The following is a 16,359-nucleotide window of genomic DNA, read 5'->3' on the forward strand; positions in this document are numbered from 1 at the left end:
GTTGGTAATTGTTGAAACTGAGTGATGGGCACATGGAGCCCATTACATGATTCTCTCAGACAAATATAAAACAAAAGAAAAGCTTCTGTGGTGATTCCAGTGTGCAGCAGGGTTGGGAATCACTGGCCTGTAATCCCCAAACCGGACTGTTTTGCCCATAAATAACTGAGACATTTCTATTTGAAAGGCTGTCCTAATGAATTAAAAAGATACACAGAAGATGAAAAATATCAAATTTATTTTCTGAAGTAGAATAAAAGGATGCATTTGAATTCACCTTGCAATATACATTGACAGTAAAAAACATTTGCCCCATGTCCTTCTTGTTTCCATTTAACTCCTAACACTAGCATCTGGAAGAAAGAAAAGATTTCTGGCCCTTGGTTGCAGAACCTAAAACTTGCAAAAGAACGTGTGAAATGTATACCCCCAAACTCAATCCTCCTAGGTCATCTCAGAGGCTTGTTAACAAGCTCCATACAGTTGAAAGATAAAGAGCTTCTTCCTGCCTCCTTATCCAAAAGCTCTTGAATAGTCATTTGCAGTTTGAGGTCTTACCACAATTTTCACTAATGCTTAACCCATTTGAGGTACAGAGCATGAAAGAATGAAATTCTCTTCTGTTTCAAATGAACTAATATCTAAATCTGAAATTATCAAAGGTGACATCTTTCCCTTTTAAAAAATAAACCACCCAAATGAAAGTATTAGTTTGAAAGATACTTGCTAATAAACCTGACAAGGAAAAATTAAACCATCCCCTTTTTTGCCATAGTAATATGAATTTATACAATGCTAACGTAAGTCTTGGGGAAGTGGAACCACACGAGTTCTATCAAAAATAGATATTGTGATGATTAGATCTGATCTGAGCTCCTCTCAGAAGACTGGGGGACCTGGGAAGACTGGCTTATTTGTGAACTATTCAGACTCATGCTCATCAAGATGTTATTGATGACATTAAGTTCTAGGATCACTGTGCTCAGATCTTCATGTAATCTAGCGATCGCACGTTTTACCTCCCTTAAAAGAACACTAATGGAATTCTTTGCTTCAGGTTCCTGGGGGAAGTCTTTGGTTGACTGAAAACCAGAACAGGACAGAGGGATGAACTGGTCTACATTTTGGGTGGAAAACTCCCCCCAGTGACTACTAGAAATGTGACTTATATTCTTTTTAGCAGAATCAGAGTTATTTGGAAGAATTCCCAGTAGATTGAGGCTATCATTTTCCTCTACATCAGAAGACACTGGGCCCCTAGAAGCAAAGGAGTGATGCAGCTTGGCTGTCTTATCTTCATCTTTAAAGGAGGTAGAAGACAACTGTTGATGGGACAAAGTCCAGAAGGAAGGTCCGGCCAGAATCGGGGATAAGAGATGAGCTGACTTCTCTGGAGAGGCTAAATCAGGAGATGACATGGATAAAGGAGAAAAGGAAGATGCTCCCTCAGAAGCAGTTGAAACTAAAATGTGTAAATGAGAGAAAAAAGATTTATGCAACATACAAATGAGAGTAATAGCTAAAATAATTTTATAATGTAAAAGCCTATCTGGAAGGGCTCAACATAAATAAACTGCTTAGAATTTTAAATGTTAACTATTCATAATAAGCTTAAAAAAACCCAAAGCAGGAAACTAAGAAAATCTACAGATGTATTATATATCAATAATACCATGGAAATGAAGCTAAAATAGAATTATCAATATTCATCTTGACTCATCTTGACTCAAACCCTGCCCAACATATTTTTACACTAAACTTAATCAGAGAGAGTAGAAAAGTATTAAACCCCATTCTACTGACTGCCAGCATTTTAAGTTGGTATTTAAAGTAGAAAGTGAGAAACCTGTAACAGATTCCTTCAACTTTTAAATTTTTTTTCCTGTAGAGATTATTATGGCAAAATGAACTACCAACTACAAGTACCCAAAAGTTAGTGAAATAAATATTTTTCTGTCTATAGTGAAATATAATCAAGACTGAAATCCAACACATCTGAAATCTAGAACACTTTAGAGCACACGTATATAATCATTTTTCTTCTCACCAAGAAACTAAGTGAAGTAAAAAGCATTCTAAGCCTTTTTTTTCCATAAAATTACATATTTGGGAAAGTTTTTACTTCCTTTCTGGCAAAATCATATTAAATCTCCCACACTTCATTCTAAATCATTATTTCCCAAACTTTTCTGAGAAACACTGTGTTCCTTCAGATGTTAGAAGATGTTTTGTAAAAACAGGCTTCATAGTCAATACACCTGGGCAGTTGCATACTGTGCCTCCCAAAAGGAGATTAACAGTGTCCATCAGTGCATTTAAAGTTCTGAGAAATCTTCGGTAATTTATTCAAGTGTCTTCCAAGCTTTCTTAAACATGGAAATTTTTTCTCTTCTTCCTGGAATATCTATTTACATTCACTTATGATATGTGATACAAATTGGTGGAATCCAGTTCTAAACTCTTTGCAATGAACTCTGAACTTACTACTTAAAAAAAAATTCCATTGTAAGTCACAGAAAAGGGAAATTGATGCTTACTAATGAGAACACATGGCTTATTTTTCTACATTATTTTATTTTGCTTTACATATTCATGTCCCTTCTAAACTAAATTGGACCTCCTGTAAAAACTATGGCCAGGGCAGGCAGCTTCTATTTTTTGCTTCAAAGCTTTCCATGGCCTATCTCCAGTTCTCAGGAAAAATTCCAATCACAAAACTTTTTGGGGGATGAAATACATTCTCAGCCGATGCAGCAGCAGGGACATGAAAAGGAAAGCAGGAACTTCATCAGCACATGGTCAAGAAAAGCCAAGAACAGTTAGGAATCTAGGTCAGGCTAATCGAGACAGACTATCTTTGGATTAAAAAGGTGGAAAGATGGTAGTGGGCATGTTAATGACGATAGCCATGAGAAGTAAACGTTTTGAGAACCTGCATGTCTGAAAATGTCTGTACTCTACTTTTAGGCTTAATGATCGTTTGGTTAAAGAATTCTAGGTCAGAAATCTTTCTTTCAGAATTTTGAAGGCCACATTTCACTGTCTTCTTGTTTCTAGTATTGCTGTGCAGGGGTTGGAGCCATTCGAATTCTTATTCATTGCATGTAACCTGTTTTATCTCTGAAGCATTACAGAATTTCCTCTTTGTTTCAGAGGGTTTGGAAACTTCTCAGTGATGTACCCTGAAGTGAGACTATTTTCACTCACTGAGGTCAACTCAATCAGGTGACCTATTTCCTTCAGCCCCAGAAAATTATTCTAAATGATTTAATCACTTATTTTCTCCTCTGTGTTTTCTCTGTTGTCTCTTTCAAAACCTCCTCTTGTCAGATGTTAGATCTCTTGGACTAGTCTTCTAATTTTCTTACTTTTCTTTCCCATTTTCCCCACCTCCGTCTTTCTGCTTTACTTCAATGTAGATTTTATCAACTTTAGCTTCCAATCCTCTCACTGATTGCTTATATTTCTGCTATTATATTTTTAAATTTCCAAGATCTCTTTTTTTTTTGGTTTTCAGAAATTCTTTTTGTAATGTCTTGTTCTTGTTTCATATACTGTATTCTCTTATTTCTTTGAGGATAATAAGCTTCTTTGAAAAAGTTTTCCTTTCCCTTCATAGTGTATGTTTCCTCAAAATTATTTTTCTTTGTTTTTGTTTCAATGTTTTATATTAGAAGTTTTTTTTTTTTTCAGATGTTGGTACCCCTTGCTGCCCGCTTATGTTTAAGTGTGGAGGATTAAAAGTTGAAAGGAACGTTGAGTGTGTGTATGGCACTTGTCAACTTTGAGCTTCAGTGAATAGTCATTTGTTGGGGAACCACTAATGTCAGTATCTTTAGTTCTTTCCTCTAGGCCAGTTAGGTTCTAGGAGAAAAGTTATCCTATCTCCTACCTAGAGGGTAAAGGTCTAGCTACCAGGGTGCTGGGAGGCCAGCAGCGGGAGGGGGCTGCAGCATTCAGCATGTGGTTTACATATCATCACATAATCCTGTGGTTTTGGTGACAGTGCCCACACTTGTAACTCTACCTAGCATCCCTCATTTCAGAGACCTTCCATCTGCCCTCTCCAGAAAACAAATCTTCAGACTCTGCCAGGGGTTGCAGAGGTAGGTGGGTATTCATGGTTAATTGTTCACCTGTCTAAGGACTTAACCACTTTTCAAATGCCTGTTTTTCTTTTTTTCTTTTTTTTAGAAACAGGACCTTGCTCTGTCACCCAGACTGGAGTGCAGTGGTGCAGTCATGACTCACTGCAGCCTCAACCTGGGCTCAAGCGATCCTCCCGCCTCAGCCTTCCTAGTAGCTGAGACTACAGGTGTGGGCCACCAATGCCTGGCTCTTTTCTTGAATTTTTTGTAGAGAAGGGCTCTTGCTACATGGGCAAGGCTGGTCTCAAACTCCTGGCCTCAAGTGATTCTCACTCCTCAGCCTCCCGAAGCTGGGATTACCTCTGTGAGCCACTGTGCCTGGCCCCCTCAAATAGTTGTTTTTAAATTCTCTTTGTTTAGCACCAGATGGAGTAGGTTTTATAACCCCGTTTCAAATATGAGGTAAGGGAATCTGAAAGAGGCTAAAAATCTTTCCCAAGACCACAAGGCTAGAAAAGGGGAAAGATGGGATTCAAATTCAAGTTTCTCTGATGTCATAGAATATGATCTTAATCACAATTCTATACTTCCACACAATTCTATTACATTAGAATTATTTTTACTGTATTATAGAATTATGTTAAATTTTGAGTATAAAATTTAGAAGGCAGGTAACCAGGACAGTGAGGGGACTTGACATCTTATCTATAAGAAATGGTTGATGGATATGCTAATCTTTACCCGAAAAGAGATGGTAAAAGGATGAGAGGCTATATCTAATTATTTGAAGACAATCAGAAAACCTTAATAATAATACCTTCCATTACTCATAGTTTGCAGGAGCTAGAACTGGGATCAACAGGTAGAACTTACAGAAAACAGATTTTAGCCCACTTAATTAAAAAAAAAACTTTCTCATTGTCATGGTTCTTCACACACGAAAATAATAATGGTGAGAGATGCTCAGAGCTCATGCACAGCCTGAATAACCATTTGGTAGGGATATTTGAGGCAAGATCGGTGCATCACTTTACAGAACTTATCTATTCTTGATGAGATTCTAGGACCCGGCTGGCCATGGTGGCTCACACCTGTAATCCCAGCCCTTTGGGAGGTTGAGGTGGGAGGATAGCTTGGGCCCAGGAATTTGAGAACAGCCTGAGCAACATGGTGAAACCCCTCCTCTACAAAAAGTACAAAAATTAGTTGGGCATGGTGGCGTGTACCTGTGGTCCCACCTACTTGGGAGACTAAAGTGGGAGGACCACCTGAGCCTGGGAGTTTGAGGCTGCAGTGAGCCGTGGTCATGCCAGGGCACTCCAACCTGGGCAGAAGGGTGAGACCCTGTCTCCAAAAAAAAAAAAAAAAAAAAAAAAGATTCTAGGACTCAAAACATATCTGTTAAAGTACTAAGAAAAGACTCTAGAAATAGAATTTGGGTTCCTTCTAGTCAGAAAGAATAACTTAATAAGAAACATTTTAAGTAGGCCAAGACGGAAATAATATTTGAGTAAAATATTAATATCATTTTCTTTCTTTTTTTTTTTTTTTGAGACGGAGTCTCGCTCTGTTGCCCAGGCTGGAGTGCAGTGGCGCGATCTTGGCTCACTGCAAGCTCCACCTCCAGGTTCACACCATTCTTCTGCCTCCACCTGCCGAGTAGCTGGGACTGCAGGTGCCTGTCACCACGCCCAGCTATTTTTTTTTTGTATTTTTAGTAGAGACAGGGTTTCACTGTGTTAGCCAGGATGGTCTCAATCTCCTGACCTCGTGATCTGCCCGCCTCGGCCTCCCAAAGTGCTGGGATTACAGGCGTGAGCCACTGAGCCTGGCCCCCATGTTATCGTATATTTTTAAAGATACACAGTTAGGTTAGTCACATATATATGCTGTGACTAAAAAACCTGGTATTTAAATTGATGCCAGTGGGTCTCAAAATGTGACTGCAGTAGCATCACCTGGGAATTTGTCAGTAATGAATTTCTTGGGTCCCAGATCTACTAAATCAGAAACTGGGGGGTTGGGCCCAGAAAACTAAGTTGTAACAAGCTGCCAGGTGTTTCTGAGGTATGCTAAAGTCTGGGACCCACTGCTTTCTACTATTTAGCCACCTTTCTTTTGCCTTATGACTACAACTGCTGATGAAATCGCTTATCATTGTTTACAGTTTTGCAGCTTTGAGTCATAGGCTACATGATGCTTTTGCTTATAAAAAGCCACTTCATCTATAATTGCCGCATACCAATTTACTTTTGTTTCCAAACACTCCACAGCTGTACACATACTTCAAGCTGCTCTCCAGGGTGCATCCTCACTGCCCATTTAGTTCTCCTGCCCAGGCTCACTACAGAAGTTATTTGGGTCTCTTGTTAACATTCACACAGTCTACTCAGCAGAACCGAAATAAGCTACAATAAATCGCTGTATTTAAAAATCTCATTGTGTGATGTACGCACACCAGTTAATGTTGGGCTTGCTTGAAGATAGCCCTGATGAAATTATTCCAAATGCTGATGTGTTAACTTTAACTTATTATACTCATAAATAATATTGGACCAGTTAATCGTGATATTAAAACTTTCCATTTTAGAAGCATTTAGAACTGTGCTGCAAAAATAAACTGAGAAATTTCTAGAAATAATTAAAAACTCTTATGAGCTAGAGATATAAATCTTTCTGTAAGCAGAAGGTCTTTGGTCAACTAAACACTTTAAATAGTTCACTGTAAAACAGAGAAGTTTTTGTCATTCTCCAATTCACCTCTTTCAGTTTTCCTAGCTGATATACAATGTCTGTCAAGTTAACTATATACAAATTAAAATATTCTGATTTTGTTCCATGGTTTAAAATGTAACACTGAGGGGTCCTGTCCTCGGGACCGGTGATAGGTTGGCTGGGAACAGGAGGAGGCAACCATGCCGCCTAGGGAGTTACCCTGGCTGAGCGAGGGGTTCCAGGGCTGGGCACTGGGTTGATCTCACACCCCTCAGTGAGGTCATCGTTACTGCCTGTGGCCTGCAAGCCAAGGTGTGCGAGCAGACACCAGGTTGATGTCTGCGTACTCCTGGACCAGGATCAGTGCCGCTTCAATGGAGGATTCCGAGACAGGATTCATAATGCCCTCCATTTGCCATTCTGGTAGTTGCCGGAAGGCCAGTTTTAGAGAAAGGTACCAGGAAACTGACAATGCTTCCTTGAATTGGCTTCTGTATTTGCTTCATCAGTGTCTCTCATAGTGAATATTCTGGTGTTCCTATAGATCAGGTTTTGCTGATTTGGGAAAATAAAGGCTATGGATCAACTAGGAATACTGTTCATATTAATGAGGAAATGCTTCTGTTAGAACCTTGTTGAAGGCACAATTTTGAGTTGATCCAGTTCTTGAACTCTGTAGACTCTGACAATTCTGGATCTATTGTTTCATCTTTTGCTGATATTTTGTGTGTGGCAAATGTTGAGGAAGCCAGTTTTCTCAGATTTCAAAATAGTATATGGAAAAATGAAGAGAAAATGGAATGTGTCCATCCTTTGCAACTAGTTTGGGATCCAGTGTCATCTGCTCTAAAACACAACAAACCAGTGAAAAATGATCTGCTTGTAAATGAAGCTACGATTAAAAAAAAAATAGGTGCCCTTGAAGATGAGCTAACTTTTCTTCACTCTCAGATTCCTGCAATTTTGGAAATGCAGGAATTGAAAAACAGTACAAATTCTAGTTCCTTTGGCTTGAATGATGGGCCCATTAGTTTGGGACAAATGCCATCATCAGGGGCTGTTCAGCTGAGTGGGGAGTCACACATATATATTTGTTCTTTACTACATTTATACTTTGTTCCTTTGTAGAGTGTATAATGAGCCTTAACATAATAAAAATCAGTTTCCAAGTTCAATGCTTTCTTCTCCTCCACTACCACTTCCTCCTCAGTTTTCTTCTCTCTAGCTTCCATGTTTTCTTCCCATACAACTAGGATCTAATAATATTTGTGACTCAGATAATCCAGCTACTGAAATGAACAAACAGCACCCAGGTGCTAGTATAGTCATCATCCAAAAAGCCACAGAAATAAAGATGTTCTAAACATGTTGGATGTTCTAGAGGACATAAATAAAGTGAAGCTCTGTGCAATTGAACAGTCACCTGGTGGCAGACCCATTCATAAGAGGAAAATAAAAAATTCATATTGGGATCCGATGTCTTTAACGTCTCATGCACTTAAGCAGAAATTTGCATTTCAAAAAGATGATTCATTTGAGAAAGAAAATAGATCTTAGGAGCCTTCTCCATTTTCTTGTCCAGAAACTTCAACATTTGGACATCACATTTCTCAGTCAGAAGGACAGCGAACTAAGGAAGAACTGATAAGTACAAAGGCTGTTGACCAAGGTATCAGCAACAAAAGCTGTGTCTACACTTAGAAGGAGAGACCACAGAAATATGTCAGCCTGTCTTCCACTACACTTCAAAGGATCTTCTCTTCTGTTAAACGAAGTTAAACAAAGTCTGCATACTGCAATGTATTAGTGGAGAGGTCTGAAAAGCCTTGATTCTTAAGAAGACTTGTCTCTGGTTTTGGAAGATCCAGCAATCAACTGGCTACTGATGATAATTAGATGTACAGATGTTTTTTTCTTGCATGTTAATATAATTAAAAGCTGAACACATACTTTGAATAATTTTTCTAAGCAATTATGACTTCCTGAGAAGTCATAGGCTTAAAAGCCTTTGAATCTTTTAAAAATTGGTACTGATCTGGTTTACTTGGCTTCCAGCAATTTGGAGATTTTCAAAGAGGATAAAATTAAACTTTTTTCATTAAGACAGTCATAGTTTGAATCACATAGGTTGAGTCTTCTAAAACTTCTTGCTGAGACAATAAATTATTTGTAGAAACTGATTTTGACTGTTAAATGTTAAAAGTAGAAGTATTTAAAGAATCTTGACAAGTTTTGTCCATACTTGCTATGTAAATGTGTATGCCTGTCATTTTTGTTTCCTTTGTCCTTTACTACATTTATACTCTGTTCTTTTGTAGAGTGTATAATACATGAGCCTTAAAAAATAAAAATGTAACATTTTACACAAATGTTTGTGGCAGAATTATTTGTAATAGCCAAAAGCATATCTATTTCTCTATAGAAGAGAGAAAGCTTTATTTCTCTCTCTCTCTCTATAGAAGAGAGACAGATCTCTATAGAAGAGAGAGAGAAATAGATATACTTTTTGGTATACTATATACTTTTTGGTATACTATACACTATATACTTTTTGGTATACTATATACTATATTCTATTTTTCTATCTATCTGTATCTATATATATCTTGTTACAATGGAATTAGCCATAAAAAGCAATGAAGTACTGATATATGTTACAACATGGATGAATCTTGAAAATACTAGGCTAAGTGAAATAAGCCAGACACAAAAGGCCACATATTGCATGATTCCATTTATATGAAATGTTTAGAATAGGCAAATACATAGAGACAACAAGATCTGCGGTTGATGCGAATTAGAGGGAAAGAAGAATGGAGAGTGACTGCTAATGAGTGTAGGACTTCTAGCCAGTGATGAAAGTGTTTCTGAATTAGTGGTGATGATTTAACAACTGAGAATACACTAAAAGCTACTAAATCACACATTTTAAAAGGATGCATTTTATGGTACATTAATTATATTTCAATTTTTAAAAAGTGTAACATTTGGAAATTTAATGTCATTATAAATATGCTACATAAAATAATAGATTTAGGAAACCTCTTAATCACTTATGCTAAATTTTAATTGGGAAAATTGGATTAAAGATGAGTTTTCTCACTTACCTATAAAGTATAAGCTTTGGAAATTAAATAGGTGTGGTTTTTTGCCTGTGAAACAGCAGGCAGGAGACGTATACTACAAGAGTTGCTGGGGCTGCCTCCCTGGAGGGATGATGAAGGCTGCCTTCAACTCTACTCTGCACTATGCTTCTGAGCCAGCCTGACCAGTAACTCAGGCTTTGCCAAGACACTTTGCAGAACTGTTTTCTACCATTTTCCTTAGTTTCTGGCTCTGAAGCCTTTTACAGACAAAAAGGAAAAGTGCATGGTTAATGGGTCTTGTGTGTGTGTGTCAAGTTTGATTTCTTTCACTTTCAAAGGTGGACTGAAAAACAGGTATCTAGAAGAACTACTAGTGAAGACCATGGTAAAAAACAAAGCCAATTGGATAGGAAAAAAGGATGAAGGCAGTGACAATGCCTACCACTATCCAATATGAGAAAGTGTAGAATACTGAATTTTTTCCTCCAAAAAAATTAGAAAGCCAAGACCAGTGTAGCTGAACATACTTACTATAACTGTGGCTTATGAAAATATACTGAAGGCTGTCTGCCACCATTTCTAGCTTCCAAGAATCTACTAGCTTCCTCCTCCTCTTCTTGTGTACATGATCAAGTATCTAATAACTTGAAAGAATAGTTTGAGCTACAGATAAATAACTTAAAATTTAAACTGAGGGGAAGAAATGAGCTGTTCCAAGAACAGAGTTATTTAGTATCAAGATCAAATGAGGTTGCAGCAGCAAATACATCCCTCTTGTTTGGTACAAATATTAAGGTAGGTGGCTGCCTTCACTTTCCTGATAGTTGAGATCCACTAAAATATGAGCGTGCAAGAATTTTTTAATTTTCCTAACTCGTTATCTCCGAAAAGGTTATAATGCCAGACCTGGACCTTTCATATAAACAAATACTTCTTAAAACAAAACTGGAACACAGACACTATCTTCTCTATTCTCCATCACCCTGAGTGACGCCAATGTCCATGGAGACTAGCCATCCATCCTGGCCTCACTGTTTCTTGAATTCCTCACCGCAATGACCTTCAGCCATTCCTCTGAGTAGTCCCTAGAACATGTCATCACTCAGGACTGCCCTCCTCTGAAACCTGTTTTCCAAAATTACTTTTCTTCTCGCTTACTTCCAGCTCTCCCATTCTTTTTAACGTATTGATACTTTGGCCTCACTGAGAGAACAGATGCAACGAAAATCCTCTTATTTTCTCCCACTCTATCAATGCCTGCCTGGCTTTGCTTCCTTTCTTAACCAGTCTAGATCCCCATTCTCCACCCCTTCAACCACTTTCTTACCACTCCCTTGCTGCCATGTATTCTGCCTTACCTGCTAACTTGTAATCCAAGGGTCAGCAAACCATTTCTGTAAAGGACCAGATAGCAAATATTTTGGGCTTTGTGGGACATATAGTCTCTGTGGCAATTATTCAACTCTGCCTGTTGCAGCACAAAAACAGCAAATTAGCATGGTTGTATTCTAATAAAACTTTATTTACCAAACAGGCAGTGAGCCAGATTTGGCCCAGAGGCTGTAGTTTGCCACCCACTGCCCTAATTCTATTTTGATTTAAATATCCACCCTTTTCATTCCTGTGCCCAGGCTGCTTGGTCCCACTGGAGAAAACCACAGGCCTCTGCACACTAGGGTGGCACCAATCACGCTCTCCCAGCATCTTGCCAGCTCCTTCTTCCATTCTCTACAGTGTCTGTTCTAAACCTAAGCGTTCTCTTCATGGTCCCTATACCACTTCACATCCCTCAGGCTTGGCAGGTGACCTCTGATGAGAAGAAACTGAGGCCATTACTCACAGTGTATGGCACACAAAGGCTCAATACATCTTATTTATTACAAATAACAAGCAGTAACAACAAACCCTTCCCTCACATCTGACACATCCTTTTTCCTCCTTCCTTACAGGCCCTCCAGATGGGGTGAGTCTCTTTCTTTCTGGATTCTTGACTCTAGTTCACCTCTCTCAGATCGTGATCCACCTAAGGCTCCTGGCTATCTCCCTCTACCTCACCCTCTGTTGTCTAACACCTCTCACCTGGTTTTCTATAACAGCCTTTGAAGCGTTCCTCACCTCCAATTTCACCGGCCAGATCAGCATTTCACATTCCTAAAACAAGGTCATTAGCCTAGCTTAAGACCTTTACTGACCAGCACTGTCTTCAAATTAAAGTTCAAATTTCTTAACCTGGCACACATAGCTCCTATCATCTGTCTGGCTTAATTTTCCAGTGTTTTCTTCTACCGCTTCTTCATGCACACTTTCCACTTCTGCTTTACTAAGCTGCCTTTGGTTCACTTATTAAATGTTGAATACTGACTATGTGCAAGCTACTGTGTTTGCTGCTGGGGATGCAATAAGAAACGGCAGACACGGTCTCTTCTCTCATGAAGATGACATTTCAGTTGGGAAGAAATATTAATATATTAAATAACAGTACATATGCAGTCAACTAGAATGACAGTGTGATGAGGATAATTATAGGGTACTAAGATAGCATATGGTTAGGGGGATTTGAAATACCCTAGGAGGTCAGGAAATCTTAAAGAAGTGATATTCGAGCTGACCTCTGAAGGATGAGTAGGAGTGAACCAGGGGAAGGGGTGGGCCGGGAGTGTTCTGGTCAGAGGGAACAACCGTGGTGAAGCAAGATGGTTTATCTGACAAATTGAGAAAATATCGGGCTGGTTAGAGAGGCAGAAGCTAGGCTTCCCAGGGCTTTAAGAACATGGTGATCAGTCCACTGTTTAAGTTGGGGAGTACTAGTGATCAAACTACTCCAGCTGCTTGATGGAGAACTGGAGCTCCCCAGAATCTCTTTGCTTGGTTACAATTCTGCATCATTCCTTTGCTTGGAATGCCCTTTCTGGAAGGATAGGCATTTACTTGTTCCTGAGCATAAAATGAGAAACTCCTGGGTACTTTTGGAAACAACTAGAGAGGATTTTGAGGGTTAGGATGGGACTGAGGTTCTGCAGTTCTAAAGGTGGAATTAAAAATATGTACACTTGAATAATAATAGCAAATTTTACATTACACTTATCCTATCACCAGGTTCTACTCTACACACTTTGCATTTGTAAATTTATTAAATTCCCACAATATCTCAATGTGGTAGTTCCATCATTATCTTTGTTCTATAGATGAAGATACTGACCTGCAAGAGGTCAGGTGTCTTGCCTAAGGTTGCACATTTAGTGGGTGGGCTGGGATTATGATCCCAGGCAATCTCACTCCAGAGCCTGTGCTATCAGCAACTATGCTATTCATCCAAGTAGGAGCCTAGCTTGAATTTATGGTGAGGTTTAAAGGGACATTCGATTTATTCTCCGATCTCCCTCTAGGACTGGGAGCTTTGCCATCCTCTCCTATCAGGCTCATGCTGCCTCTTCTGCGGAACTAGGCAACTTTCAAATTGTGGCCCTCCGTCATGGAGCCAAGCCATGCTCTGACCAATTCTGAAATAATTTGGCCTTAATTTATCAACAGAGAAATACTGTATTTCACCCTATTAAGAATTTGTTAAATGTTGTTAAACCTATCAATGTCTCTGTCTCTCTCTCTCTCTCTCTCTCACACACACACACACACACACACACACACTTTTTCAGAGAGCGTCTCGCTCTGTCACCCAGGATGGAGTGTAGTGGCGTGATCTGGGCTCACTGCAACCTCTGCCTCCCAGGTTCAAGTGATTCTCCTGCCTCAGCCTCCTGAGTAGCTGGGATTACAGGCATGTCACCACACCTGGCTTATTTTTGTATTTTTAGTAGACACAAGCTTTCACTATGTTGACCAGGCTGGTCTTGAACTCCTGACCTCAAGTGATCCTCCTGCCTTGGCCTCCCAAAGTGCTGAGATTACAGGCGTGAGCCATGGTACCTGGTCACACACACATATATTTTTACAAATCAATGTTAAAATATTATAGTTAAGCAATTACATAGCAAGTTAAGTACCACAGCAATGACTGGAGGAAAATATTATTCTATTATTCAACCAATCACCTTACCTGATGTTCAAGAAATTTCAATCAGAGGGTCAATATTTCAACATTTATAAAAGCTTCAAAGTATTTATAAAAATGATACAAAAATATATGTACAATAGAGACAATATCACACTATTTTGATTACTATAGCTTTACGGTAAGACTTGAAATTAGGTAGTAGGAGTCCTCCAACTTTGTTCTTTTGCTTTCAGGATTGTTTTGGCTATTCTAGATACTTTGTATTTCCATTTAAATGTAAGACTCAGCTTGTCAATTTCTACCAAAAAAAAAAAAAAGCCTTCTGGGACTGCATTGAATCTGCAGAGCTATTTGGAGAAAAATTACATCTTAACAATACTGAGTCTTCCAATCCATGAACACTGTGTATCTTCTCAACTTATTTAGGTCTTTAATTGCTCTCAGAAATGTTTCATAGTTTTCACTGCAGAGGTCTTACATGTCTTTTGTTAAGTATTTTGTTTTTTAAAAATGCTACTGTAATGTAAATGGTACTGTTTTAATTTCAATTTCTAATTATTTATTATTGTTGTTTGTTTTTTGAGATAGGGTCTCACTCTGTTGCCCAAGCTGGAGTCCAGTGGTGCAATAATAGCTCACTGCAGCTTTGAACTCCTGGGCTCAAGCGATCCTCCCACCTCAGCCTCCCAAGGAGCTGGGACCACAAGGTGTGCACCACCATGCCAGGCTAAATTAAAAAATAAATTAAAAATTTTCGGCCAGGTGCAGTTCGACCAGCCTGGTCAACATGGCGAAACCCCATCTCTACTAAAAATGCAAAAATTAGCTGGGCATGGTGGCACGTGCCTGTAATCCCAGCTACTCAGGAGGCTGAGGCAGGAGAATCACTTGAATCCAGGAGGTAGAGGTTGCAGTGAGCCGAGATCACCCCACTGCACTCCAGCTTGGGTGACAAAGCGAAACTCCATCTCAAAAAAAAAAATTTTAAAATTTTAAAATAGGGACAGGGTCTCCCTATGTTGTTGATATGGTTTGACTCTGTGTTCCCACTCAAACCTCATCTCGAATTGTATTCCCCGCGTGTCAAGGGAGGGAAGTGACTGGATCATGGGGTGGTTTCCCCCATGCTGTTCTCATGATAGTGAGTGAATTCTCACGAGATCTGATGGTTTTATAAGTGTTTGACAGTTCCTCCTTCATGCACTCTCTCTCCTACCACCTTGTGAAAAAGGTGCCTGCTTCTCCTTCCACCATGATTCTAAGTTTCCTGAGGCCTCCCCAGCCCTGAGGAACTGTGAGTCAACTAAACTTCTTTCCTTTATAAATTACCTAGTCTTAGTTATTGATAGCAGTGTGAAAACAGACTAATACAGTTGTCCAGGTTGGGACAATACATTTTTTTATGCTAACTATGTATCCTGAAATCTTGCTAAACTCACCTACTAGGTCTAGTAGCCTGTTTGACAGACTCTTTGAGATCTTCCACACAGATAATCCTATCATCTTCGAATAAAAACATTTTATTTCTTCCTTTCCAATACATATGCCTTTTATTTATTTTTCTGGCCTAACTGCACTGCCTAAGACCTCTAATACAATGTTGAATAAAAGCGGTGACAGCAGCCATCTTTTCTTTGTTGCTGATCTGAGTGGTAATGCATTCAGTCTTTTATCATTAATTATGTCAGCAGTACATATTAGGGCTTTTTAAAAAACATTTTATTTATTTATTTATTTTGGAGACGGGGGGTCTTGCTCTGTTGCCCAGGCTGGGGTGCAGTGGGGCAATCATAGCTCACTGCAGCCTCAAACTCTTGGGCTCAAGTGACCTTCCCACCTCAGCCTCCTGAACAGCTGGGATTACAGGCGCATGCCACCATGCCTGGCTAATGTTTTAAATTTTTTGTAGAGACAGGGTCTCACTATGTTGACCACTCTGATCTTGAACTCCTGGCCTCAACTGATCGTCCTGCCTTGGCTTCCCAAAGTGCTGGGATTCCAGGTGTGAGCCACCATATCTGGCCTAAAAAGTATACCCTTTAAAAATATATACCCTTTATCAGCTTGAGTGAAGTTCCCTCTTATTCATAGTTTGCTTAAATTTTTTAAAGATTGTAAATGAGTGTAGAATTTTGCCAAATGCTTTTCTGCATGAATCAAGATAATTTTATCATTTCCATCTGATTCTGTTAATATGGTAGATTACAGTTACAGATTTTCAAATGTCAAACCAACCTTATAATTCGGGGAAAAATCCCACTTGGTCATGATGTATTATTATTTTTCTATGTTGCTGGATTTGATTTGCTAATATTTTATTAAGGATTTCTACATTTGTGTAAATTTTTGAGGAATATTGGTCTATAATTTACTTTTCTTGAAATGTCTTTGTCAGATTTTGGCATTAGATTATGCTAGCTTCATAAAATGAGTTGGGTGGTCCTTCCTTTTCTACTTT

At 39.0% G+C, this 16,359-nt stretch overlaps 1 protein-coding gene and 1 pseudogene across 7 annotated transcripts in view; one reads left to right on the forward strand and one right to left on the reverse strand.

The window, feature by feature from the left end:
• Window positions 1-221: 221 nt before the first annotated feature.
• Window positions 222-16,359, reverse strand: part of ENTHD1 (ENTH domain containing 1) — a 151,018-nt gene continuing 134,880 nt past the window's right edge. For all 7 annotated transcript variants that reach the window (XM_001166227.6, XM_016939206.3, XM_054675910.2 and 4 more), the window contains one exon: window positions 222-1,462. In XM_001166227.6, coding sequence (XP_001166227.3) covers window positions 858-1,462 — 605 coding nt within the window. In that variant the 3' untranslated portion in view covers window positions 222-857. The remainder of the gene's footprint in view (window positions 1,463-16,359) is intronic.
• On the forward strand, window positions 7,322-8,504 carry LOC104003789 (mitochondrial fission regulator 2-like; annotated as a pseudogene).

This window comes from Pan troglodytes, chromosome 23, assembly GCF_028858775.2.
Source record: "Pan troglodytes isolate AG18354 chromosome 23, NHGRI_mPanTro3-v2.0_pri, whole genome shotgun sequence".
Lineage (NCBI taxonomy): Eukaryota > Metazoa > Chordata > Mammalia > Primates > Hominidae > Pan > Pan troglodytes.